The sequence below is a fragment of the Natrix helvetica genome (genome assembly GCF_964273705.1).
Source record: "Natrix helvetica genome assembly, chromosome: 1".
NCBI classification, from domain to species: Eukaryota; Metazoa; Chordata; class Lepidosauria; order Squamata; family Natricidae; genus Natrix; species Natrix helvetica.
In genome coordinates, this window is record NC_138548.1 from 269779384 (window position 1) to 269807017 (window position 27634).

Below are 27634 nucleotides of genomic sequence, written 5' to 3' on the forward strand. Positions count from 1 at the left end.
CTTTTTTTTGGTTCCAGGGCATCCTAGGGCACTCCAAAGGTGTGAAGCTAACAATTGCTGGAGTACAAAACGATCAACTTTTTTCACTGGTTCAGTGGCTACATCTCTGCACTACTGAAACCAGTGGATGAATGCCTATGTATGCTCATTTGAAGTAAATGTCCCTTTGCTCCTGATTCTGTCAGGAAAGGGTTATAAATTACCAAAGGAGTATGTGGCAGCACAATGTGCTGCACATTGCAGAAGTCGAGTCTTGAAATTAGAAAATTGATATAGAGAGCATGGGATAGGGAAGAATTTAAAAAACACACACACAAGTCCACATGACTGAATGCTGGTTCCTCCTGCTACCTGACCATCGGGGGGGGGGGGGGGGAGACTCAGCACTGGAAACATGAACTGGTAGTATCTATGGGCAGCTGACCTTCTGTCCAATTTTTCCTGCTTGAAGGACAGACTGCTGCTAGGACATTATGCTAGTGGTACCTGCTTGGCTTGAGTTTGTTGATGTAGAGGAGAAATTCATGCCAATGCTGCCTACTTGAAATACAAGAGGTTGGCCAATGTCACTTTGCTAGAGGCTGTTCTGCTTTGAAGACTCCTTCCCCTAAAGCAGAGGTGTCAAACTAGTAACATTGAGGGCTGTATTAGGGTTATATTTGACCTCAGGGGTGGAGTGTGCATGGCCAGGGTGGGTGTGGCCAGCTCTATGTCACTCATGTCAGGGGCACCTGTGGTTCCTGCAACCCTCTGCCAGTGAAAATGGAGCTCGGGAGGGCCATACGTGGCCCTCACAAGCTCCATTTTCACTGGCAGAGGCACCACGGGCCAGTTCTTCACTGTTTCCACAGTGTTCTGCGGGGCAGATCTGGCCCACAAGCAAGCCTTGAGTTTGGCACCCCTGCACTAAAGAAACTCAGGGTTGTCCTCCTATAGTCATAAGAGAGGACAAAAAGGACCCTCTGGCTAGTTAATTTCTCACTTCTCTTCCTATGCAACCTATAACACTTTCACCACTTTCATCAATCCCTCTATCTCAAGTCACTTGCTTGAGAGTCGTACCATGTCTCCTGTGCCATCTTACATGCCTATTTTTTTTTCAGACAAGGGGGTGAAGTGGGACTTTACATTAATCCCCTTCCTGTTTAACATCTATATCAATATATTGGTCCAAAAAAATCCCATTGATGACTGAGAGAAAAGATCCCACTGTCCTGCTGTTTGCTGAAGTTGCAGCCATCTTTTAACTTTCAATTGTAGTCTAAGAAGGGCCTCTGGATTTTTGCTTCCTATTGCTCTGAGGTAAAAATAATTTATTCAAAGATCAATGTCCTGATTTTTTTTTTCTAAGTGTTTAATTAAATACAAGTAGCAGATCAATGGACATAAAGTAGAGCAAGCTGAAATATTTAGATATCTGGATGTTGTTGTCCAGGTCTTGTGTTCCTGGATGGCCCACAAGATAATACAGAATCTTTCCTGATGTGTGTCACCATGGTTTTCAGTTATTTTTCCAAAAGGTGGGATTGCATATCCCTCATTTCATTCTTTGTTAGAAATAGGACAAATGAGAGATAAAACAAAATGTGACAGTGTGAAATGTTCCCTTTGTAGAGTAGCAATTCATTGTTTTCTGTCTGCTTCTAGTTTTCTTAACTCTCTAGTCAACGTTAGATGTTGACTGACTAGTCAAAACTAATTGGAGGGGGGGGGGAGGTTGTTGAGGAAATTTGTTTCCTTCTCTGAGTTGTTTTGTAAAAATGTTTTGTACTTCCGTGGATCTCAAGGTCTAGTAAAAAAGGCTGATAGAAAATTTAGATCCCCCTTAATATACAGGTAGTCCTCAACTTATGGCCACAATTGAGCCCAAAATTTATGTTGTTAAGCGAGAAATTTGTTGAGTTTTGACCCATTTTACGACTTTTCTTGCCATATTTGTTAAGTGAATCCCTGCAGTTGTTAATTTAGTATCACAGTTAAGTGAATCTGGCTTCTCCGTTGACTTTGCTTATCAAAAGGTTGCAAAAGATGATTGCATGACCTTGGGATATTGCAATCATCGTAAATGTGAGTCAGCTGCCAAGCATCTAAATTTTGATCACATGACCATGGGGATGCCATAACAGTCATAAGTGTGAAAAATGATCATAAGTCCCTTTTTTCAGTGCCATTGTAACTTTGAAATTACAGAATCCTTGCAGAATAACAGAGTTGGAAGGGACCTTGGAGGTCTTCTAGTCCAACCCCCTGCCTAGGCAGGAAACCTTATACCGTTCCAGACAAATAGCTATCCAACATCTTCTTAAAGATTTCCAGTGTTGGGGCATTCAGAATTTCTGGAGGCAAGCTGTTCCACTGATTAATTGTTCTAACTGTCAGGAAATTTCTCCTCAGTTCTAAGTTGCTTCTCTCCTTGATTAGTTTCCACCCATTGCTTCTTGTCCTACTCTCAGGTGCTTTGAACGGTTACTAAATGCACTGTTGTAAATTGAGGACTACCTGTATACCGAGATTGAAGGGATTTTTGGACCCCTTTAAGTGTTCAAATGTATAAAGTTACCTTCTCTGTGGGATATAAAAAGAATCACTATAACTGTCCATTTGGATTTTGTAACTTAAGTATATGGAGCTCCATAGTTTCAACTCTTTTTTTTTTCATCCACAAAAATTGCAATATTGATTGTGGTAGACTGCAAGGAAGGGCATTCAATCCTTTGCCTTCATGATAAAGCCTAAATCTAAATCACGTTCACAGTTTCTATAAGCCGTAAAGGCAAATGTGATAATTTAAATGCATGATGTGTTAGTGGGAGTTATTCACACATAATTTCCTTTTGACACAGGAAAAAATAAACTAAAGAATTCATAAGTCACCCTCAGGTATCATGCTCACGTTGACTCTTTAGGCTGACCACCTTTGTACTGGTAATCATTGAAGAGAGTATATTTGTTTCAATTTTGTTTATGTGGTAGGAAATAGTATTTACAATAACAAACCAATCATGCAAACCAAGTGGCATTGCAGTTCTTTAGAGATAAGAGACCAATCCTTTGGGTTCGTTGCCACTGCCCAAGAGTTGGCAATAGATAATATTTCCTGCATCAAATATACAAATATATACACTTCTTTAAGATCTAACGTTATTCAAGCACTGGCTCTATTTTACATGCTCCTTCACTGAAAAAGCAGTGCTGCAGCAGAAATTAGAAGCAAAGGTGTTGCATTATTTATTCTAGCAGAAACAAATCAGGGTTTCTCTCTCCTGCTTCCATTTAATAGCTTGCCCAGAGCTGGCCTCTATATACAACTACAACCATTTTTTTTTATCACACATTGATATGGTCTTAGTCTTGTTTTCCAGGTTCTTAATTGCTATAATTTTTATTTTTGTTAAACTCCCTTTCTTTTCTTGGCCCTTTTCTGCCAGTGTGAAATGTGCAGATGGCACACATCCAGCTGGTTTCTATTTATTTCTCCAACAGGAAATTGAACCAAGTTACTCAACAAAATAGATGAAGGGGGAAAAAAAATCTTTATAATAGATCACTTGCTAAGATGCTGCAATTTGTAAAAAGAAGTTTTAGTTTCCATAGGGACAAGATAATTATGCTTAAGATTCTTTCATAATCAGTGCTATCAAATATATTTAAGTATTTAATTCATTGTGCTTTGCCTGACACTTGATGAGTCACAGAATGTTAATAAAAAAAGAGAGAGGGACTATGATGTTGTAAATAATCATTTGAAGCAAAAAGATTTGCTTCCTAGGTTTGAAACAGAAAGAAAAATATGAGATTTTCAGTCCCTGAAAAAGTTAACACTGAAGTCAACGGAAGTCATCAAATACTTTCAGATTTCCAATTATGAATTTTAAGAATGTGCTCGTGATATATAGGCTGGGCCTTACTACAAAACATTCTGAATCCCAAATCCTTGATTTGACTTTTTACTGATGGAAAACAGTTTGGCCTTTTTTAGATTAAGTTTCCTTTTGTTCACTTTCATTTAATGCATTATTTACAACGTATAATGAATTAGAGATTCAATAGCTTTCCTGAATTGATCTGCAAAGGAAAAAGAATGTTGGCTGTCTTTCAGATATGTGATTCAAACACTAAGGAAGCTGTGGAGGAAGATAATGGAGAAAGTCTTTCTGGGTTGCAGGAAGTTCTCAGTCTGGCGAGAACAGCATCTAGAAAAGAAATGCTGGGATTGGAGATGTAGAAGGGAGGTGGAAATGGCTACAAATGGATATGGAGTATGTTGTAGTGCTGATGAAACTGGAAAGATTGGAAAAGAAGATGGGATGAAATTTCTCCATGAGTTGGGTTGAGGTATGAAGAGTATAGAGAGAAGGGGAAAATAATGAAATAGTGATAAGCAGGAAGAATGAATGATAGGACGCAGACCATCCTCAAGGAAAGGAGAGTAGAAATCCAATTCGAACCACATCTCCTGACCTTTTCTTGGAAGCTTTGGTGAATAATGAACTACATACTATTGAAGGCTAGCTAGGTCTGCCTGTAATTTCCTCCACAATTTGGATGAGAAATGAGCTCCTATATGCATTACTAAAACCAGGCATGGAAAGTAAGAGGATGCCGGTAGTCCTTGACTTACAACAGTTTATTTAGTGACCATTCATAGTTATAACAGCCCTAAAAGAAGTGACTTATGACTAATTTTCGCACTTATGACCGTTGTAGCATCTTCATGATCATGTGATAAAAATCCAGGTGTTTAGAAATTGACTCATATGTATGATGATTGCAATGTCCCAGGGTCACATGATGTCCTTTTCTAACCTTCTGACAAACAAAGTCAATGGAGAAGCCACTTGAGTCAATGGAGATTCACTTAACAACAGTTTGACTAATTTAACAATTATAGAGATTCACTTAACAACTGTGGCAATAAAGTTCATAAAATGGGACTCTCTTAACAAATGTTTCACTTAGCAATAAAAAATTTGGGCTCAATTGTGGTTGTATGTATGTATGTATGCTTATACATACATACATACATACATACATGCATGCATGCATGCATGCTCTAATGGGTAAAGGAAATGGTTAATGACTAGGTTCAGGAGATGTATAATTTATCTCTCTTTTAGGCAATCTTTTCTACTATTCAAAAATGATATGTTTGGCATAGATTCCATATTTTTCAACAATAGATTCTTACTTTCTACTTTTAAATTAGATGTTTTCATACTATGTTTAATTTTAGTATATACAATATGTGATATAGAGAACCAGTTTGGTGCAGTGGTTTAGGCATGAGGCTGGAAACAGGAGACTGTGAGTTCTAGTCCTACCTCAGGCATAAAACCAGCTGGATGACTTGGGGCCACTCACCCTCTCTCAGCCCTAGAAAGCAGACAATGGCAAGTCCATTCTAAAAATCTTGCCAAGAATATTACAAGGTCTTTCCCATAAAATTTCCGGAAGCTAAGAATGACTTTAAGGTATTGTATATCAAACTGTGTAAACATTTTTTCTTTTACTGTTCCTTTTTGTTTTAGTTATTATTGTCAGTTATTTATTAACTGGGGTTTATGGGGGTGTGGAAATGGAGTATTTTGTATATTCTTTAATTTAATAATAGCATTAAAATATTTTCATAAATAACTGAGAATATTGACAACACTCCTATACAAGAAATGACTATGAAAAGATTCTGAGAGGGAAAGAAAGTTGAGAAAAGGGGCCACAGAATTGAAAAATCTTTATAGAATTACAGAGTAACAGAGTTGGAAGGGACCTTGGAGGTCTTCTAATCCAACCTCCTGCTCAAGCAGGAAACCTTTTAACAGGGATCTCTAAAACAATCTCCCCTTCAAAAGAAGACAAGCTGGCTTGGTGAGTTTGGGCCAATCACTCTCTATCTGTCCAACCCACTTCACGAGGTTTTCTGCTGTGGGGAAAACAGGAGGGTGGAACATCATGCATGTTTGAGTTTATAAAAAAGGTGAAATATAAATCACATAAACAACAAATAGATTCCAAGAAACAGCCCAATAAGCTTTTAAATATATTCAGTGTGCTTCTAGTTAACTGTTAGCTTAGAAGTTTTAAAAAAAACAGTTTAAAGGAGAAATGGAATGGGAATGACTGGTAAAGTCAGGAATAAAAAACATACAGGTAACTCTCAGCTTATAAAGATTATTTTAGCAGTCCTTTGAAGTTATAGTGGCACCATACTATATAGTTGGTATTGCATGGTTATTATGACCAGTCTTTGGAATTCCCTGCACAGCTATAAATTAGGTAGATTTGTGGTCACTTGTGGGCCTAAGAAGGACAGTGTCAGATGAAACTAAAGGCAAAATTCTAATTCAGAATTTTGTGGTCAAAGAAGTCCAAGCAAAACTTCAGTACAATGGCATTACTTTTGTTTCCCAGCAACCATGGAAAAGCATATTCATATTGAAGGAAAAATATAAACACTGTAGACAATAATTGAGAAAATAATCAGTTCAGTACACTTCTTAAACTAATGGTTATTTCAGCATTTTGGGGCAATTAAGTTCATATATTATGTGTCTGGTTATGGATTCTTCTATTTATACCTTTATTAAATGATCCCAAATTAAGGTTTTCTGGGAAACCATGCCAAATTCACTATTTACTCTCTCCATAAATTTGTATGTAACTATCATATCCTATTTTTCTGGTTGAAAGTAAGAATGACCTAAATCTCTAAATCTGTGTTTGTTCACAAATAAGTTACTGTTCATTAACTTCTAATTTTCTGCATTTTTCTACCTTTTCATAATGCTTTCTAGAAAAAAAGCAACAGAACTTACATGCAATGTTCTAAAAGTGGGAGTTCAGCAGAAATTCAATGGGTGGCAGTATCATATCTCCTATGTTCAATCATTTTCCTAATAATCCTTAGCAGAGAACTCTTTTTTTTTAGTAGTATAGCAAATTGCACTTACATTTCCCAGAAACTTCCTGCTGTGATCTAAAGATCTATTTCCTGGAAACCTCATTAGCATATATGTAAAGCTGCTAGGGTTCTTTGTTTGTTTTAATTCTATCATTTTGCTCTTGGTGATTTGAAAACCCTTAAAAATATTATTCAGGCCAATCATACAACATGGGAAGTTATTCTAGAGTGCCTGACAGTTTATTTGGGATTTCATCATTGTCAATAAACATGTATCATCTGCAAACGTTACTGCTACAAATCCAGATTATTTGGAAATTAGCAAAATGATTTGATCTCAATATAGATCCACCTGGCAGTCCTACCATTAGACAGGATGAGATATTTACCTGAACTGATGGATAATGTTGAGTTGGTGAAAGTGTAACACAATCTGGCCTGTACCTTCTAAAACTAATCTGCAGTCACATCATTATTGCTGCAGTAAAAGTCATATGCTAGAGTTTGTCATTTTGGGAATGGTGGTTATGAAGATGGAGGAGCACCAAAATCCCAGTCTTCAGTAATCATATATATCAGCCCTGTACTTCTACTAATCTTGCTTTACTTGAAGCATTCAGTCATGTCAGGTTTCAACTTTCCTATTGACCAGCCATTTCTTCTCTAAATATATCTAGACAAAACGAATTTGGGGGATTCCATTTTCTCTCCTGAATGCTTGGTCAGCAGCTTAGTGGTATGAAGACCAGTGAGGCCATATTTGATATGAACTTCAGGATCAATTCATGTCTGAATCCAACCCTTCCTAAATCTGAATTTATCCACCCTGCTATTCTATTAAGCTCCTGTGTATTTTCCCCTTTTTATTCCTTCTTTGTTTCTCTTTTTCCCCTTCTGGAAGATCCTTCTAGCTACAAAGAAAATATTTAATTAATGACTCTGGGATGGTTATGGAGTTCATAAAGGCAAAGCTTAGAAATGACACTAGTTGTCCTCTTCATTTCTGCCTCTGATGAGAGTTGCAATGAACAACTCTCCTCTTCCAATTCCTCTATAAGACAAAACTGTAGTCCAACAAACAATTATCAATTTTAAATTCTTCCACGTAGTCCAGCAAGATACTATGGATTAAAATAATAAAATCACATAACTTCATCTTTTGTACTTTTTTTCTCAATTCCACTAGCAAAAGAAAGGATTGTGCATTACAGATCCGAATTAAATTCAGCAGCAATAGCAAAGCAACATAATTATGTTGAGCATAACAATATTCACCAGGAGACCTAACATATTTCAAACTTGAAAAAGTTATCTTTAGAAGAAGACTGTTCCCTGGACTCCCTGAAACATGTCCTGCAAATCCAAATCTTGTTCAAGCATTCATTCTTCTTTTTCTTGTATTAGAAATATACCCATTTGTCAGCAGAAGCCAAACTTCATAAGGGAAACATAGATGAAAGAAATGGAATTGCTAATTTAAATTTCCTGAAATTTATAGCAAGTGATATTTAGACTACAAAATGTATGGCAGTAAAATATCTTGAGCATAATGCCATTGCATTGGAGGTAGCATGCATGTTTGTTTTGTATTCCGTGTGATGAAAAAGGAAGGGTGTTACTTGTCCATAATATTACTGAAACTTCCTGATCCATCATCCTGTTTATTTAATTACCCTTGCTAGTAGCAACCTCTTCTAGACTGGGTGCTGAAAAAAGCAAAGCAGTTTGATACAAGGAATTGCTCAGAAGCCATATCACTACTTCCTTGATTTCATTATTAAGGTTCACTCCCAGCCCTTATTTTGTAGAGCTTATTTGAGGAAAAAGTTCAATTAAATATGGGTCTTGTCCATGTTTCATTTATTGTTAAGCACCAGTCTTTGATGATGACATATGGCTAATTCAAATAGCCAACATCCCACACTAGTGATTGTTTCTCCTAATACAAACACCATGTCAGTTTTCAACAGATAGTTTTATATGAAATCAACCTTGCGGTCTCTTCTAGACAGCCACAGTGAGGAATGAGAAAAAGGGCTCTCAGTTTTAGAGTGCTTTTATAAGTGTCAGAGGTGATCAACCAGATCCACAAATGCAGAGCAGGCTAATTACTTCGTTATGTTCTGCATATAATATCACCCCTGTCTGGCAGGCCATTCTTGGGAACAAGTAAGGGTTAGGACTAGCCTGGAGTAGGGTCAGTCCTAACCCTTTTGCAGTTGCATAGTGATTCCAGGCTAACTCTGCATTTGACCCCTCCTCCCTGCCAAGCCATGTGCTTCCCGACAGGAAGTTTTTCTTAGGATCTTACTATGGTAGATATTCAGATACAATGGCAATCAAAGTTCAGCTGGGTGTCTTAAGTTCAAAATAAACAACTAAGTAGCATCTTCAACAAAGGTTAAGGGGATGGTGTTGGTCATGGTGGCATTGCAGCATCACAGTGCATAGAGAGTAAGACAGATGCTATTAACAGAAAGATGCAAGAATCCTAAGAAAAGAATGAAAAGACTGAAAACATTATTGAAATCCTAGCATGGTAGCACGTAAAAGCAGCTAAGGCAATCACCTTCTTTATTCACTGGGTTATAAGAACAAAGAGAAATTGACCTCAGTACCAGGAAAGATTCTGGAAAAAATAATCAAGCAAGGAATTTGCGAACACCTAGAAGCAAACAAAGTAATAGCCAAAAGTCAACATGGATTTGTCAAAATCAGATCATGCCAGACTAATCTTATTGCATTCTTTGATAATGTGACAAAATTAGTGGACCAGAGGAATGCCGTTGATATAGTTTACTTGGACTTCAGTAAGGCTTTTGATAAGGTAGACCATAACCTACTACTAGATAAAGTAGAAGAGTGTGGGTTAGACAGCATCACCACCAGATGGATTCGTAACTGGCTGACCAACCGCACTCAACGTGTAGTCCTCAATGGAACTGCATCTACATGGAGGGAAGTATGCAGTGGAGTACCCCAAGGCTCTGTTTTAGGCCCAGTACCCTTCAACATCTTCATCAATGATTTGGATGAGGGAATAAATGGGGAACTCATCAAATTTGCAGATGACACCAAGCTGGCAGGAATAGCCAACACTCCAGAAGATAGGCTTAAGATACAGAAGGATCTTGACAAACTTGAACATTGGGCACTATCTAACAAAATGAAATTCAATGGTGAAAAGAATAAGGTTCTACATTTAGGCAAGAAAAATGAAATGCACAGGTACAGTATAGGTGATACCTTGCTCAGTAGTAGTAACTGTGAAAGGGATCTTGGAGTCCTAGTGGACAACCATTTAAATATGAGCCAGCAGTGTGCAGCAGCTGCCAAAAAAGCCAACACAGTTCTAGGCTGCATCAACAGAGGGATAGAATCAAGATCACGTGAAGTGTTAATACCACTTTATAATGCCTTGGTAAGGCCACACTTGGAATACTGCATTCAGTTTTGGTCGCCATAATGTAAAAAAGATGTGGAGACTCTAGAAAGAGTGCAGAGAAGAGCAACAAAGATGATTAGGGGACTGGAGACTAAAACATATGAAGAACGGTTGCAGGAACTAGGTATGTCTAGCTTAAGAGAAAGAAGGACTAGGGGAGACATGATAGCAGTGTTCCAATATCTCAGGGGTTGCCACAAAGAAGAGGGAGTCAAACTATTCTCCAAGGCACCTGAGGGTAGAACAAGAAGCAATGGGTGGAAACTAATCAAGGAGAGAAGCAACTTAGAACTGAGGAGAAACTTCCTGACAGTTAGAACAATTAATCAGTGGAACAGCTTGCCTCCAGAAGTTGTGAATGCCCCAACACTGGAAGTCTTTAAGAAGATGTTGGATAGCCATCTGTCTGAAACGGTATAGGGTTTCCTGCCTAGGCAGGGGGTTGGACTGGAAGACCTCCAAGGTCCCTTCCAACTCTACTATTGTATTGTATTGTATTGTATTGTATTGTATTGTATTGTATTGTATTGTATTGTATTGTATAAATGAGCAGCATAGTGATCTAGAAATGAAGAGGCTCGCCTCACATTCGGAGGCTGAGAGTTCAATCCTAGGCAATGACTGGGGTTTCTCTATCAGGACACAAAGAGAAAATATCTGCTGTGAACTCCACATAGGCGTCAGGAAGGGCATCCAGCCAGTAAACACTCAGCTTTATTCAATTGCTCCCACACCATCCCAATAAAAGGGTCATAAAAAGAAAAACAAATAAGAAGGGGGAGAGATACCACCCAATCAAACTCACAAGACTCTGCTATGATAGCCTATCTCAATACAGTGAAATTCTAGTCTTGCCATGGAATTGATTTCTTGTCCTTTCTGCTAGAGGAACTGACACCGTGCAAGTCCTGGGCCTTTTCTATGTGCATCACAATATTGCATGCACCTCCAAATGAGGCGGAGCTTGCCACAAGATGGAGCAAATGTATCATTTGTTTCAATTAAAGCAATGAGTTCCTATGGCCACCCTTGTAAATCTGCTTTTTCTTCTTCTTTTTAGATGATTATTCCTAGGGACTATGTTTGGGCAGAGATATTTGAGTGATCTCCCTTTCAAATCTTTCAAAAGCCTTTCTTTCTCCAGACTGAATTTCCCTTTCAGACTAGAATGCTTTCATTCTGTGTTTTTTGTTCAGACTTCATTTGTACATGTGACTACTTTCTTTCATTGAAATCTTTTTATTATACCCCATAGTGTTTGATACTCCCATTACAGTTGTTCTCTTTCTCTCTGTCTTTTAGAGCAATAGTATTAAATTGAAAGTGTAAAGATAGCAAGTCTGGTTGGAACTCCACCACGTTTGATTTGAGGGCTTTTCACCAATTCACTGTGCATGTATTATTTATTTATTTTATTATTTATTAATCAAATTTACATGGCTGCCCATCCCATGGAAAGTGTCTTTTATTATACTCACAGAAAATACATTTTTGCCTGGGAATGTATTAGTTAACTAACTATTATTAGGGTCAGGTTAGGACTGATCCTACTCCAGGCTATTAATTATTAGGGAATTAGTTTTACCACTAATCCTACTGGAAGCGTCTTCTGCTTCCGAACTTCCAGGACTGATGATCCCTGCATGGCATTGTCACCACTGAAGTGTTTCTCCAAACAGCTTGCACACTAAAGATGTAATCATATAGTCACAATGAAAAGGAAGAAAACCCTATTCTCTAAAACAACCCTTAATTTCCTTTGCTTGCTTGTAAAATAATTAGATGCCTGGTCTAAATTACACTGGTTCAAAACTTTGCAAATTTTAGAGTGCAGATCTTAGGGTCCCCCCCCCCATGATTTCTTAGTGCTGTGCTAATTTTAAACACAGGTTTAGAAATGAGGGGAGCATTAGATTGTATCCTCTCCTCCCCCCCAAAAAAAAACCCTTGTGTGAACAATTGCAGATGCAAAGGCACAGAGGCAGTTAAGCTAACTAACAAGCAGGCAAGAAGAGCCTGTAATGAGTGATGAGCACATTTCCTGCATGTGAATACCAGCTGTTTTTCTTTTGAAAAGATTAAGTATATTAATAAAAAAAGCCACACACGCATGGCATGTCTGCAAGCAGTGTTGGCTTTGTCAGCTGATGAAAAGCCACATACATAAAACTAATTTTATATGCTCTCATCAAGACCATTTAAACAGCAGTGTTTTACATTTGTACATCTAATCATGAAAGGATGAATCTGGCAGTTTTATTGTAGTCATGTGTTTAAAGCAACTTAAAACCCACAATTATTTCCAGGCCCTGTGAAGAAGTGTTGGACTTTTGAGATTAATAGGAAAGTATTTCTATGACAGAAAATGTATCAGGAAACTTTTAGTTTCTGTTTTGGAAATCAATCTTCTTCTGGTCTCATTATTTCAAACTATAACAGAAGGTATCAAAGCTTTTTACTTAGAAGCCTACATCATCTACAAATGCAGACATTTATCTTGGTTGGGAAAAGTGGGGTGGAGCATTCGGGCTCCAAATTTGGCAGGGCTCACTGTCGTGTTCTCAACAGGCACTTGAGACCTCCGGTTCCTGTGTAGTTTTGACCCCTGTCTCCCTGCTGAAGATGACATGACAGTGACATTTGGAGGACGTTCACCTTTGCTCTCCTGCCCAGTCTTTTGTTTCATCCCTGAAGTCACCCCTGAAGTGACGGCAGCCACTGCACTGATCAACATCTATTGTATGCCAGTTGCTGGCTGAATTTGACGAAACCAATCTCTCATGTGTTTGCTGATGTTCTTAATTTGGCTGAACAAAGCTGCCAAAAGGTTCATCATTTTGGTAAAAGGTTTATATATATACACGTATAGCATCCAGTCTAACAGCAAAACACTTAGTTGAAGTTTACAATTTCTGCAATGTGATTCCAAAATGTACCCCATGTTTTCTTATTTTCATACTTTTATACCACTGAAATAACTACTGCTGATGCTGGTCATTGTGAGTCACTTGCCTGACTCTTTGCTATTCTTTAACAAGTGATTCCCTCCTATGCACAACTTGTATTCTTGCCAAGGATGACAACAACCTACGAAACAACTGGAAACTTGATTTCCCTATTCCACCCTGGGTGAACTCCGTGTTCTCATGCATTCATCTTCCCAATGTATGACAGAGGACATACCATACTTATATGCCTGGGTGTTTGCATTGCAGAAGGGTAGGTATTTTGTAGGCTATTTGCATTTGTGCAAAACTGAAATTCAAGAACCCTTTTACAGGAGTTTCAAAGCATGTAGTTTTTGGCAGCAGTTCTTGGACTACTTAGCTTGCTTACGACAAGCTACTCTATACTTGGGTATATTCTTTTATGTACATTGTGACCAGGGGTGGGTTCCTGCCAGTTCTAATCTTTTCTATAGAAGAGGTTCCACAAATCTACAGTGCCGTTTAGAACCAGTTCCAGCTCCCTCCCCCCGCCTGTCTGCACATCATCAAGTGAGAGGAGGAATTCTGGGAGTTGAAGTCTACAAGTCTTAAAGCTGTCAAGTTTGAACACCCTTGGGGGTTTTTTTCTAAAGAGTTAGGGGTGCAAGGGTCTTGTAACTTGACAGCTTTAGGACTTGCACACTTCAAATGCCAGAGTTTCTGAGCCAACATTTTGGTTGCTAAGCAAGAGCATTGTTAAGTGAGTTTCACCACATTTTACAAGTTGGCCATGCCCACCCAGTCACATGGCTGGCAAGCCACTCCCACCAAGTCACATGGCTGGCAAGCCACTCCCACAAAGCAGACCACACCTACAGAAGAGGTTCTAAAAAATTTGGAAACCCACCACTGGTTGTGACATCTTTATATATTTTGTGTGTGTTTCAGAAAAAAGTTACCATTTCAGTGATAATCATGTATTACATTTTCATGTGCATTGTTAATAGGAGACTAATGCATAGCTAATAATAGTTATTGTCAAAGTACATTGGGATTCATGAGAAGTAGCAGAGCTGTAATGTTCTTCAGAGAACATCAGCAATTGCTACTAATTTAAAAAAAAAGGACCTACTTTTATAGTTTTAAAGGAAAAGAAGCTAAACAATGGTTACACTTGCAGATATAACCACCAGCATTGGAGATATATGGCTTCTCACTTGTGAAGCATGAACTGTGACTTGATGGTTCTGGAAATTTTATGAGAGGACTGTGATTTTGAAAAGACAAAAATACTTTGTTGTTGTTTTTTGTCCCTTCCATTACTGTTTGAGATTAATGTAGGTAAGTGCTGTTGGAACGTAGTCCCATCCCATAAACAAAGTCCCTTCTAAAGCAATAAATATTCACTCAAAACCTGTTCCAAAACTACCGATAATGCCTTATCCTACACTTTGATGTAGATTATGCACCAAGAGCACCAAACACAAAATCTTTCCAGAATTCCAAAGAGATGCCTGTGACCTTTAAGAGGTCCTTAGCCTGTTGACAATGTGACAATATTGTATAAAATATCTGGGGATTTAAATTTTCTAGATAAAAATAAAAACTTTACTCAGCCCATGCAAAGCATGAATATCTTAAAAACAGATGGTTTGAAAGGACAGGAACAACAATGTAATTAGCGATCCTGATTTTCAAGGACATAGATTCATCTTAAACTTAAGATTCCAAGAAATGCTGTCTAATCAACACATCAACCACTATTACTAGAAGGTGAAATCAAGACTTAATTTCTAAAGTTCACTAATCTATTGTCTAAATGTCTAAAATGTTTATTGGTATGTGTGATATGTTTTTGCAGATCTGGTGATGAAATAATAAAAGAAAACCTCTTTAGTTTAGTTTCTTATTGTAGCCTGTAATAGCCATGATACATGTTGCGTAATTATTAAGATTCTTTAATAATATATTTGGTCAGAGTTGCTCTTCATTTAACCTGTTGTTGTTTCTTAGTTCACACCACAAGCAAACATTCAAGTATTTCTAAGAAGATGTGTTTAGTCAACCTTTTCTCTGCAAGAGAAATATCCAAAATCAATTTAAATATGATGCAAGAGTTCCATTAAATAGGAAAACTTAGTGGTTTTTTCTTATTTTTAAAAAGCCACAGCTATTTATAAGTCAAGCATGTATCAAAACTTCAGCATCAGGAAAAAGCTTGACCATTTCTTGTGCACCCTGTCCTTGAATGAAATGCTCTAAACCACAACAAGCTGCTTCTTATTTGCAACTAAATTCTTAGAAAACTCTCACTTCCCTCCATCTGCAGCAGGCATGGGTTAAGAAGGTGATTTGGGCTTTCACTGTGTCCCAAAACTAAATTACATGTTGCTGATTTCTCGGGATCTACAAGAAAATTACTGGGAGAGAGTGGGAAAATTTGTTGCCTTCCGGTCTCTTGCCAAATTGCATGCTTAAAGTTGGAAAAATGTCACAGGGGTGGGGGTGGAGGGAGGATTATTATGTCACCTCCTGATCAGCATAATCACATGTATTATAAACTCCACATACAGGAATATAGTCCAGTTTGTGGATTAATTGGCTAAAAAGTTAATAGTCAAGTGAAGATGCCATCACTACCTGGCATCACTAATGGAGCAATAAGGGGAAAAAGAACCAACAGGATATTAGTTATCAGTATCTTTCATTAAGTTCTCCCCTGAATGTGTTTCTAGATCTGTAGAACAAAAAGAAAACAGTAGCTGGTAGACCTGGATAGATCTCAGTAGATTCTGGACATCACCATGCAATAGATTCCTTTTTATTTTGGTTGAGCCAATGTCTTCCTATGGGTTTCATCATTGTCTCTCCTTAGAGAGGAACCCTAAGAAGGCAGACAAACTTTGCAAGTTGCTCTTACAATACAATCAGCTAATAAATAAATAAATACATTTCACAACTGGAGAGCAGCACTGATGGAAGCCCATTGCATCTCAACTTCACAGCAAAAAAGATAGAAAGAAAGCCAGGCAGAGTCCATTTTTTTCCATTCCCTCTTGATACTTAAAGGTGCAGGATCTAAAGCAGATCATACATATAGGTTCACATGTGCATACTATCCTTGAGTGCAAACTACAATACAATCACTGGTCAACCAAAGCTTCTGTGCAGACGGATAGCTTTCTCGGAGTTTACAGGACAGGAATTCCTTCTCTTAAATCAGAAGAGGTGAAGAATTCTGCACAACACTGAACATGAAATCCATGTAGAAGAGATCGGAAACTGCGTCCATAAACTTGACTCATTCATAGAAGAGCATCAGGCATTTTTTAAAAGTCACAGATAAGCCACTCATGGCCAATGAGAGGCACATGGCTCTCAGTTGCAAAAAGGGCAGTTGGGGAGAAATAGGAAGTCCTTGCTGCCTATTTTACTGATCAACTGCACAACGTTGAGCTGGCTGGCAGGGAAAGGACTGACAGTGAGTTCCTTATTGTCATCTCATAGGACAAATGTCAAATAATCAAGAGTAAGAACCTTTTCTTCTGCATTTTTAAAGCTGAGTATCACTTTCAAGGCTCAAATGTTTTACATCTCAAAATTCGCAATGTATAGGTAATGAAGGCTTGTTAGAAAATCAGAGTTTTGAAGGTTCTCTTTTGCTTTGAGGTCTTTCCACTAATCAATTTGTACTTCTCACTACTTTCTCTGGGGCTCCACTGTTTTACTCCACTTTATATTAAGTCTGTTCCCCTTTTTAAAGCGATTTGGAAATTCATGAGCTGGCACAAGTCAAGCAGAAAAATCTAGATCTCTCAATATCCAAAAGAATAATTCAGTCCCTTCCCATCAGGAAGGGGAGGGGAGAAAAAGAGCAGGGGGAGAGGAGAAGAGATAGGAGAGACGGGGAGGAAGAGAGAGAGAGAGAGACATTGTTTGGTTTTTTTAACAGTAGAGAGAAAGATATGAGAAAGAGATAACATTTATATATATAGAAAGAGAGAAGAGTGTCTTCCAACCATGTCCTTTTTCAGTTATTCTTTAAAGCAAAGTGGACAGATGTCTTTGACACTGAAAACTGATGGGAAAGTGATTCTGTAAATGCTGAGTGAAAGTTAGTTAAAAAGTTAATCAAAGTTGAGTAATGTTTTTGAAACTATGCGGTAGAACATGGCTCTCTAAAGATTTGCAGGAATAGAAACTAGCTTGAAAATGCATTGTAAACCCATTTTGATAGTGCTTCCCTTTTTATGAGTTCCAGGGCTATTTTTTGTTTTCCTAAACTTGTGATTATCATGGGCTGCACTAAGACCTGGTTCCAATCCTAACAATCCACCAGCTAAAAAGCCTGCTGTTGTGTGTCCTTTTTATTAGTAGACTAAGAATAATATGGGAAAGGATCTTCCCAAGCTTTCAGTTCCTTGAGATTTCCTGTGGGGTTGTGAAAGATAGTTTTAACTCTTCCCCGGCTTCTGAAAACTCATATGACTCAGCTCCATGAAAATGTTTTCATGATTGCACTATGAAGGTTTCCCCAATCCAATCTCAAGCAGTACTTTCACACGATGAATTTGGTTTCTCCCAGTTGGGTCCCAGAATGATTCATTCCCTGCAGATTCCTCACGTTTCACAATCTGGAGCTGACTCCATCTGCCCATTCCTTTGTCCTTCTTTGAAGGAATGTGTAGCTCTCCCATCCTTACAGAAATATGGCTGAACTTGAACTTGTCTCTTCACAAGCTTCTGCAAGTTGCAAAGGGTGAGGAGTTCTTTGTCCATTCAACTTTCAACCATTCCAGGGCACCCAGGAATTTCTGTGGATAGAAGGAACTAATGTTAGTTAGCTGATGGTGATATACTGTATTAACTCTGGAAAAGTTATATCACAATTGTTAATTATTTATTAGATTTATATCATACCTTTCTTTATAGCACTCCACCCTCCCATTTCCCTCATCATCATCATTAACATCATCTTTTAATGACCCCATAATCTCTTGAGGGGTGGAGTCTGGGCAACTGAATGCAACTGAGTCAGCCTGCCCGGAGCACCACATACCGTTCTGGTACGGTGCTCCGGAGGGCCCATCCGCCCGCCCTAGCTCCTTACTGGTCTTTTAAATCTTTGGTGCTTCCGTGCACACACACGGCACATACAGCACCTGCGCGATGCTCCGCTGAGCAACTGGAGCATCGTAGAGGCGCTAAGATGCATGCGCGCATTGCACGCGTCCATGTGGATGCCGCCGAGCCCGTTCCAACTGTACTGGTTGGAACGGGATCCAGAACCCACTACTGAGCTGAGTGTTTACTGGCCAGATGCCCTTCCTGACCATCCCATTTCCCTCCCCCTCCACCCCAAAATCCTCCAATATTAGGTTGAGTAGATAGAGAGTGATTGACTCAAAGTCCCTTAATGAGCTTCTGCCATTGAGGATAGACAGAATCTGGGTTTTTCTTCTCTTGGTTTTTCTTCTTTTACTCAACACCTTAACTGTCACACAAAACTTGGCTTTTAAAGATCTTTCTTAAAATAGTTTATCGTTCTTCACTGTTATCGTATCTCAAACTGCTTTTAATATTGTATGCTGCCAAACATTATGGAATTGGGTTAAAACATGCCTCTGCATTCACACCTAACCAACAGCAGAAACCTCAATGCTTCAGTGCTGCTAGTTTAGGCCCATTATTGCAGTGAAGAAAGAAGTCACTTATAGGGAGAAGATCTGCCTGATGTGGGAAATAAAATCACACAATATATCAGTCTGTCAAACCTAAATTTTAAATCTTACATCTGCCCTTTCAGACCAATAACCTTTGACACTCTTTTTTTCCAGCTTGAAGATTGTAATCTACCTGTTCTATAAATACACAAAGCTTCTGTTTCACTGAGCAGCATTGATTCCTGCCTCACCAACTGTAGTCCTTACACTATTTATCATTTGTTCTTTTGTTACCCTAATATCATATTTCTTTCTAATTAAAGTCACGGCCCTTGTTCAGCTCATAATCATATTCAACGACCCCCCAAAATTATCAAGAAGGTTTTAAAATGTTTTAAAGCAAAATTGCAAAGAACTTGAAATGCACTGGGCTAACGGCTGAGAAAATAAAAGATGCATTAAATGTAACAAATAATAAACCCAGCTCCATGGAAAGAAGTCAAAAGCAATACATATTGGAGCAAAACACTGTCGCTTTTTCCACTATACTGATGGGATCTAAGTCAGAGGTGACACACGCCGTTGACCTCTCCTCTATAAACTTGGAATTGTGCAAGAGAGAACACTGAAAATGTTGATCTAGAATGCAAAAGCAAAGAAGGAAAAAAACACATGAAGGAATTCATATTTTTGAAATAAGAATGAAAACACAATTGGGACTGCCTGCACTTAAGCGATGAAAGCTATCAAAATATACAAAAACATTTGCCCAGGCATCACATTCTTTTGGCTTTAAAGCAAAGCTGGTGATATTTTTTTTTCTATTACCACATCACTTTTGCATTTTATTCACTATTTGAGCTGGAGATGCACAACCTCTGGATGGGATACAGCTTCCAAAAATATTGTTTATATATGCCTCCTACCTCTAAAAATTATCAGATTGGAGGAAAAGAATAAACATGTGGAGTGTTTTCATTAATTATTAAAAGTATTTATACAGTGTTTTTTATTTTAAGTACTTCAGAGTGATTTTTAATATTTGTAAATGGATAAGATAAAAAGGGTTTTAAAAAGACAGAGGAAAAATAAAATAAGAACAATTCATACAAAAGCAAATCATAAGGAAAGTTAATGACTGAAGAAAGCTAGTGAAAAAGGGTGTTGGTACTTACCTGATACGCCTCTTCTCATAGTGGGGGAGGAGTATCCAGGATGGGTTGACCTTGTCCTCTCTTGATTGGACTGAGTCAGATAAGCTCTTTTAGCCACGCCCTGGTCACCAGGCTCCACCCAGTTATCGGCGAAGAACTCTATCCGACTCGCTGTGTCATCCACTCTAGACTTTATTTTAGTTTAAAACCTTTATTTATTACTTCAACAGAACAATTCAACAAACAACATAACAATTTTGCAACATACCTATATCAGGGAGGGGCTGGATACTCCTCCCCCACTATGAGAAGAGGAGTATCAGGTAAGTACCAACACTCCTTCTCCATAGTTAGGAGAGGAGTATCCAGGATGGGACGTACCAAAGGCTACACGTCCCTAGAGAGGGTTACACATTTGAGTATATGCCCAAACTTATGCCTGGTGAGACCTCTCCCCCGCCTTGTGAACAGCCTGCAACACCCTATGTCTGAACGAGGCTTCCACAGAAACAAAGGAGTCCAACTTGTAATTACTCATGAATGGTGAGGGGGAAGACTCCATGGCTACCCTACAGATCTCAGATAGTGAGGCCTGGCCATGGAAGTGGCTGCGCTTTGTGTAGAATGCGCTGTGATAGAGCTCGGTGTTTGCAGACCCTGTGCCTGATAGGCAGAAGCAATACAGGTTTTTAACCACCTGCCTATCGTGGTGGAAATCACCTTGTTCCCCAGGGACCCAGGCTGGAAGGAAACAAATGGGCCTTCCGACTTCCTGTTTGGCCTGGTTCTTCTGAGGTAAATCCTCAGAGCCTTCCTCATGTCCAAGGTGTGCCACTTCCTCTCTAATGAGTGAGAAGGGTCTGGGCAGAAATTGGGCAATATCAGCTCCTGCGAGTGATGGAAGCAAGAGCACACCTTGGATATGAAGGAGGGGGGTCTAACCTTAGCACTACCCTGTCCAGGTGGAACACACAGAGATCTTCCCTGGTAGACAGAGCCTACAGTTTGGATATCCTCCTGGTGGAGGTGATGGCCACCAAAAAGGCCACCTTAAGTGTCAGCAACTTCAGAGAGACAGTACGTAATGGATCAAACGAAGGGCCTGTCAGAGCATCCAACACCTTGTGTAAGTCCCAGGAAGGGTACCTGTGCACGGTGGGCAGTTTAAGATTGGAGGCCCCCTTGAGGAACTGCCTGACCATTGGATGGTGAGTCAGTGTCTGAGATCTACCGCACAGGAGTACTGATGAAATGGCCGAGACCTGTCTCCTAATCAAAACTGCAGCTAGCAGTCAGCTGAAGTAGCCTGCAGTACTGCACTCTAACTCCTATGCCACTAGTTGCTTTAGTTGCTCTAGTTGCCAAGGCTATTCTGCTAGTTAGGTTGTCAAGCTGACTCTCCAGTTTTTGGAATTCCTAAGGGTCTTTACCCGAACTCGGAACCCGTCTTGGACCTGGCTAGCTGGGTATCTTCTATAGGGGTTGAGCCCTTCCCAAATAATAACCAATCCACAAGAGCATAACAATCTCTTCAGCTGAACTACACCTATCTTTTGGCCCTTTGGCTGCCCAAAGGCTTTGCACACACAAGGTAAGCTGATGTTGGTATGGTTGGGGTGTCTTTATTGCCCCTCGTTGTCAGGAAAACTTATCATTAAAGTTCAAATGATTTGGGAGGTCTGGGCTAGCTGACCTCTTTTTCATTCAAGTTTCGTTTCCATGAAGATCTTTCCACTTTTACAAAAGTGGAAGGCTTTTACAACCACTTAAGAAGTAAGGCTTGCAATCCGCATCAGGTTTCTCTTTCTTTGTTAGGCCACATGTGTTTGGCCTTAACAACAGGAGATCAGATTACATAGGTTGGGTGGGGTTGCTTTATCATGGAGCCCTTCCCCTGGAGCTCTATTAGATGGAAACAAGGTCGATCTTGCTTTCAAACAAGGAGAGAGAGGAAACATGCTTTTCTTTGCAGGATCTGCTTTCTCAGTGTATCAGAGAAGAACAAAAACAGGCTTTTCAAAGCAGATTGAATCAGCTAGGTGGTAGACGCTTCATTTCTCATGCAACTCTTGGCCCCTTTTTAACACATTTTCTTAATCACAACAGAGTCCTTCATCTCAGGAGAGATAAACAGCCTTTCTCACTGAAACTGGATGTTCCTCTTTGCTCCAAGAGGGGGTGGGGGAAATCCCGGCATCTGATTTCAGCTGACTGCAAACAGAGTTTGGGATTCAACTTCAATGTCCCTTTTACTCGAGGGGAGCTCAAAATAACCTCATCTTTACACTGTTCTGCCTCGGGTGGTTGCCCCACCCCCATGCCTGCAGAGGTAGAAGGGAGGCTTGAGGAGAATGCCCCGTAGTGAGGGTGACTGCCATTCCTGGATAGAACTCCAGATCCCTGAGATATCAATGGGAATCCTCACTTGCTGGGAGGGATCCTCCTCTGTGATTGCATCAGGCTCCAGACCAGGGGAAGCCTTCTTGCTGATGGCGTTATGGCAGATGCGCCCTAGGGCTTTATGCCTCTGCATTTCATATTTAGAGGCAGGTTTGGGAGGCTTGGAGCTGGATCTTGCCTCTTTAGCTGCCCTGGAGGAGGTGTGCTTCATTTTGTTCTTTGCCTTGCCACCTCCATCCTTGGATGGACCTTCAGGGGTAATCTCTAACCTGATTGGAGGCTCTTCTGCCCCTCCAGTGGGGCTGCCACCTTTAGAAGTGAGGACTTGATTCTTGCCTGTGTCCTCTGAGCTGCAGGAGGCCACCATCTTGGGCCACATGGGGACTCTCCTCCCCCTTCTTTTCAAATGGTGCTGCGTGGTAAATACAACAGCCCTGCCGGTCAGGGCTTTGAAAAAGCGGCTTGTGCTACTAAGAGCTGCTGCACTCTCTCCTTTGGCCTCCTGCTGTTAACAGCAGCTCGCTGAGAGCCTTGCCGTCCCCTCCTCCAGCTGCTTTCCTTTCTCTTCCTTAAAGGGAACATTTTTCCTTAAAGGGAAGATCTTCTTTAAAGGGAAAGCCTCAGCAGCGATCTGAGCCTCGTTGCCTTGTCTGGGCTTCTCCGGCTAGTCAGGCACTCAGAAAAGAATTGAACATGGCTTGCATAAATTGTGATAGCAAGGTTGTCGGAACACAGGATGACAAAGCCTGAGGTGTCGAAGGGAATCCTCACCTGGAGGGAGGGGTCCCCTTCTGCAGCCCTGCCAGGTGAAGAGAAACCTGGTAATCTTCCCTCAGGTTCCAGGCCAGGGGGGGTCTTCCTGTTTCTGGCCTTATGGCAGATGCGCTCCAAGGCTTGGTGCCTCTGCCTTTCAAACTTGGAGATAGGCTTGGGGGGTTTGGATCCACAGCCTGCCTATTTAGCCCCCTCAGTGGAGATATGCTTCCTTTTGGCCTTTGCCTTGCCTCCCCCGCCATTGGATGATGCCTCCGAGATGGTTTCAAACCATTTTAAGGGCTTCTCAGTGCCTCCGGTGGGGTTGCTGGCTGCAGGTCTGAGTGCTTGGCTCCTGCCAGCCTCCTCTGAGCTGCTGGGGGCTGCCATCTTGGACCACGTGGTTTCAAAATGGCTCCCGGCTCCAAATTCAAAAAGCTCCTCTTCCTGGGAGCACATGGAAGTGATTTGTGCCTTTGCAGGCTTCTGCTGCCGCTGGAGGCTCTCTCTCGCCTCCCCCTGCCTCCCACAGCTCTTTCTCTGGTGATCATTGTCAGTGCGGGCGCTCCAGAGCGTTTTAAAACATTATGGTTCGTCACTCAACCCCTGGGGAGAGCGGTGGAGTGCTCCGGTGCCCTTAGAGCCTCCTTGGGCATCGCCCTTGCTGCAGAGGCCTCTGTGGAGCTCACTTGCCTGTCTTTGGTGAGAGTCCTCACATAGTGCCCTGATTCTCGCTCTGTGACCTGGGCTGCGTGCCACCTTAGCGGTTGCTGCGCTGGCTTTCTACCCCCGCTGGGGGTTTCCTCAGCCTCTAGTGATTGTTCAGGCTGTGTGGAGGCAATTTCGATCGCTTTTGCAGCAATTTATAATTTTTCCTTTAAGTTTCTTCAGGATCTCAGGATGAACACAGCCGTCTGTTGATGGACTGAGTTGATAACTGGGTGGAGCCTGGTGACCAAGGCGTGGCTAAAAGAGCTTATCTGACTCAGTCCAATCAAGAGAGGACAAGATCCACCCATCCTGGATAATCCTCTGCTCACTATGGAGAAAAAAGATGCCTAAAATAAATCACTGTCAAGCCTTAGCATTTAAACTACAATATTTATATCTATATCACATGCATTTTTTAAAACCTGGCCTCTTGGTATGGACAAAGCTATATACTAGGAAATAGGAAGAACAATTACTGCTTACCCACCTCAGTGAACTAATATGCCTATTAAACCAGAACAATGAAAGGATTCCATTCAACATATTGAGCAGAAAATGTGGGTGTAATTAAATGATCAGAAAGAATATCTAAGGATAAGATTAACTTAAATGTAAAAATACTTAAGAAAAATATTCCTCTTTCATGATATGAGAGGGAAAAATGAGGCTTCACATTAAGCTGCAAGTCAGAGGTGCCAAACTCTCTTCTATGAAAATCATTGAGACTCCTGGATTGCACCCAGGCTACAGTAAGCCTACAGTACTGTTCTTAAAAGAAAATTCTGCCCTCTTGGATCACACTGCAAGCCTTGCCAATGGCCCATAATTCAGAGACTCAGAATGGGGTAACACCACTGAGAAGATGCTATGAAACCTGGCTTCCCTTTTGCAAGAATATGATTTGGTATCAGCTCTGAATTTAGGAGAACCCCAAATTCCTGGCCCATTCTTTCAGAAAGAATGCTACCTCTTACAGTACTTACTGTAATTAAGATATGTAAACCTGTTTCATATCTTCTGGGGAAAAGAAGGTATGGGCAGTTATATAGAAAACCCTGTTGGTGCAATAGTTAGACTATTGCAGGCAAACTTTGCCCACTGCCAGGTGTTCAATTCTGACCAGTTCAAGGTTGACCTAGCCTTCCATCCTCCCGAGTCAGTCAAATGAGGACCCATATTGTAGGGGGCAATATGCTGACTCTGTAAACCACACAGAGAGTACTGTAAAGCACAATAGAGTGGTATATGAGGCCAAATGTTATTGCTATATAATATTTATTGCATTTATTAAAGCTCACCACAAAAGCTACTTTGTCTGCTCACTTTATACCGCTGGCCTCATTTATACTAATTTACATTAATTCTAATTTCATTTGGAATAAGAAGGTTGGAGTAATCTAAGAATGTCTTTTTAAATACTTTTATCTCAGCCTAATTATAGAGCACATTAGATCTCTGCCAATTGGGGATCCTAGTATGTCAAAGAAAACATGACCATTTACAGTTCCAAGGGAATGAGAAATACTGCTGCTGTTTTATAAATCAGGAAACAATCTGCATGTTGGATTTGGAGAAGGAATTTCCTTTCCCCAACTCTCTCACACTAATAAATTGTAAAGCTGATCTCAAATGTTTAATAAATATAAGGTAGTAGAAAATAACAGATAACAAAATAACATATTTCTCATTAATTAATTGTTATCAAACTAAAAAGGAGTCATGTGCGACTAAGGATTAAAATATTAATTGTGACATTTGCTGATGGTTAACATTCATTTTACAAGGGCTTATGTCAGGGTAGAACTGCTACTACAATCTCCAATAGATACTAATAGGGCTTGCAATGACGGGATGTTGGGAGTTCTAGTTCAAACAACCTTGATCTATTCTATTTGTTTGGTTTGCTCATGACTATCCTCTTGGAATTTGTCTCTCAAAGAATAGAAATTCTTCAAACTCTGGTAAAATTACAAAGACAGACAACCCATAGTCCAAACTATATAAGTTTTTCTGTGAAACACTTCTATTATATTAAGCAATATTCATGAACAGATGGCTGACTATGGACAGTGTCTTGGCTGTAGCAAGGAAGTTATATTGCACAAAACCTTCAGCAAACATCGACAGGAATATACACATAAGAAACGGAACAGTGGAACAGCTGTTCCTTAGAAATTTGTTGTGTAAAGTTTAAAGTTGGTTAATGGGAAGAATAGTCTAGTTGCCAATTAGTGATAACTCCTTTCTAATAAATTCAGGATTGTTGCTTTGCTATACAAGAATGCCAAACCCTATACTTCTGTGAAAGAAGGGGACAATAAGGGTGCTATTCATCAGCCTTGTTGAGTATATTACAATATATAGAAATTCTGGATCCTCTACATGTCATATATATTATTTATTTATCAGCACAAATACAACACAAATATATATAGGTATATGCCATACCAGGGGTTGTAACACAAATACATACCTATTTCCCTGGCTTATCTGATAAGGACGAGAGCCTGTGGCTTAGTGGCTAAGACTCCTGCCTAATATGTAATACAGCCCAGGTTCAAATCCCAGTAAGGGTATGGCTAGCTGATGAGAGCTAAATAGCTTGAAATGGATCTATACTAGTCTCCCTTTATTTATTTATCAGCGCAAATACAACACAAATATAAAAAGGCAACATTAAAAATAAAAATATGGTTTTCTGCCTGGATGGTTTTCTGCAATGAGCCGAAGGACAGAAAGAGGGAGTCATGAACTTCCTCCCATATTTGGGCATACCAGGGGTTGTAACACAAATATATATATATATATAAATTAGTAGTGGTCCTGTACAGTTTCGTGTCCTGTACAGGACACGAAATCAACTTTGAAGGAGCCAGGTTAATCTCCAAAACAGAACACCTCCACAAGAGAATAATCATGGAAGCCATCGAAATAGAGAAACACCCCCACAGCATGAACAAACGTGATGATACCTCCCGCCTACCAAACATCTGGAAACCAGCCCTAGCCAACAAACGAACACCACCCACCACCCAAGCCGTTAAAATACAAAACTACAATGCACACACAACCTGCACCAATCAGCACCAATCTACCAATCATGATACAACCACACAACCAATCATTCCACTTACTGAAACAAAGCCACCACCCCATCCCCTCCCACCAAGACTTACAGAAAGACGGCAGCTCCGTTCCCATTTTAAGCCCACAGCTTGAAGATGGCAGGTGTGATCCTGCCGAAACGTTGCAAAGACAATCTCAACCTTACACGGGAAAAGACCCGAATACAACAAAATCAGCATATATATATATATATATATATATATATATATATATATATATATATATATATATATATATATATATATATATATATATATATATATATATATATATATATATATATATATATATATATATATATATATATATATATATATATATATATATAGGGTTGTATTTGTACTGATAAATTCAGACATACCAGGGGTTGTAACACAATATATATATATATATATATATATATATATATATATATATATATATATATATATATATATATATATATAATCTACGAAAACAAATATATATATATATATATGTGTGTGTGTGTGTGTGTGTGTGTGTGTGTGTTTTCGTAGATTTTACATATACATATGTATGTATGTATGTATGTATGT

At 39.6% G+C, this 27634-nt stretch overlaps 1 protein-coding gene across 1 annotated transcript in view; it reads right to left on the reverse strand.

The window, feature by feature from the left end:
* Positions 1-14231: 14231 nt before the first annotated feature.
* ADRB2 (adrenoceptor beta 2) overlaps positions 14232-27634 on the reverse strand; it is a 79999-nt gene continuing 66596 nt past the window's right edge. The window contains exon 2 of the mRNA XM_081942221.1: positions 14232-18084. Coding sequence (XP_081798347.1) covers positions 18050-18084 — 35 coding nt within the window. The 3' untranslated portion in view covers positions 14232-18049. The remainder of the gene's footprint in view (positions 18085-27634) is intronic.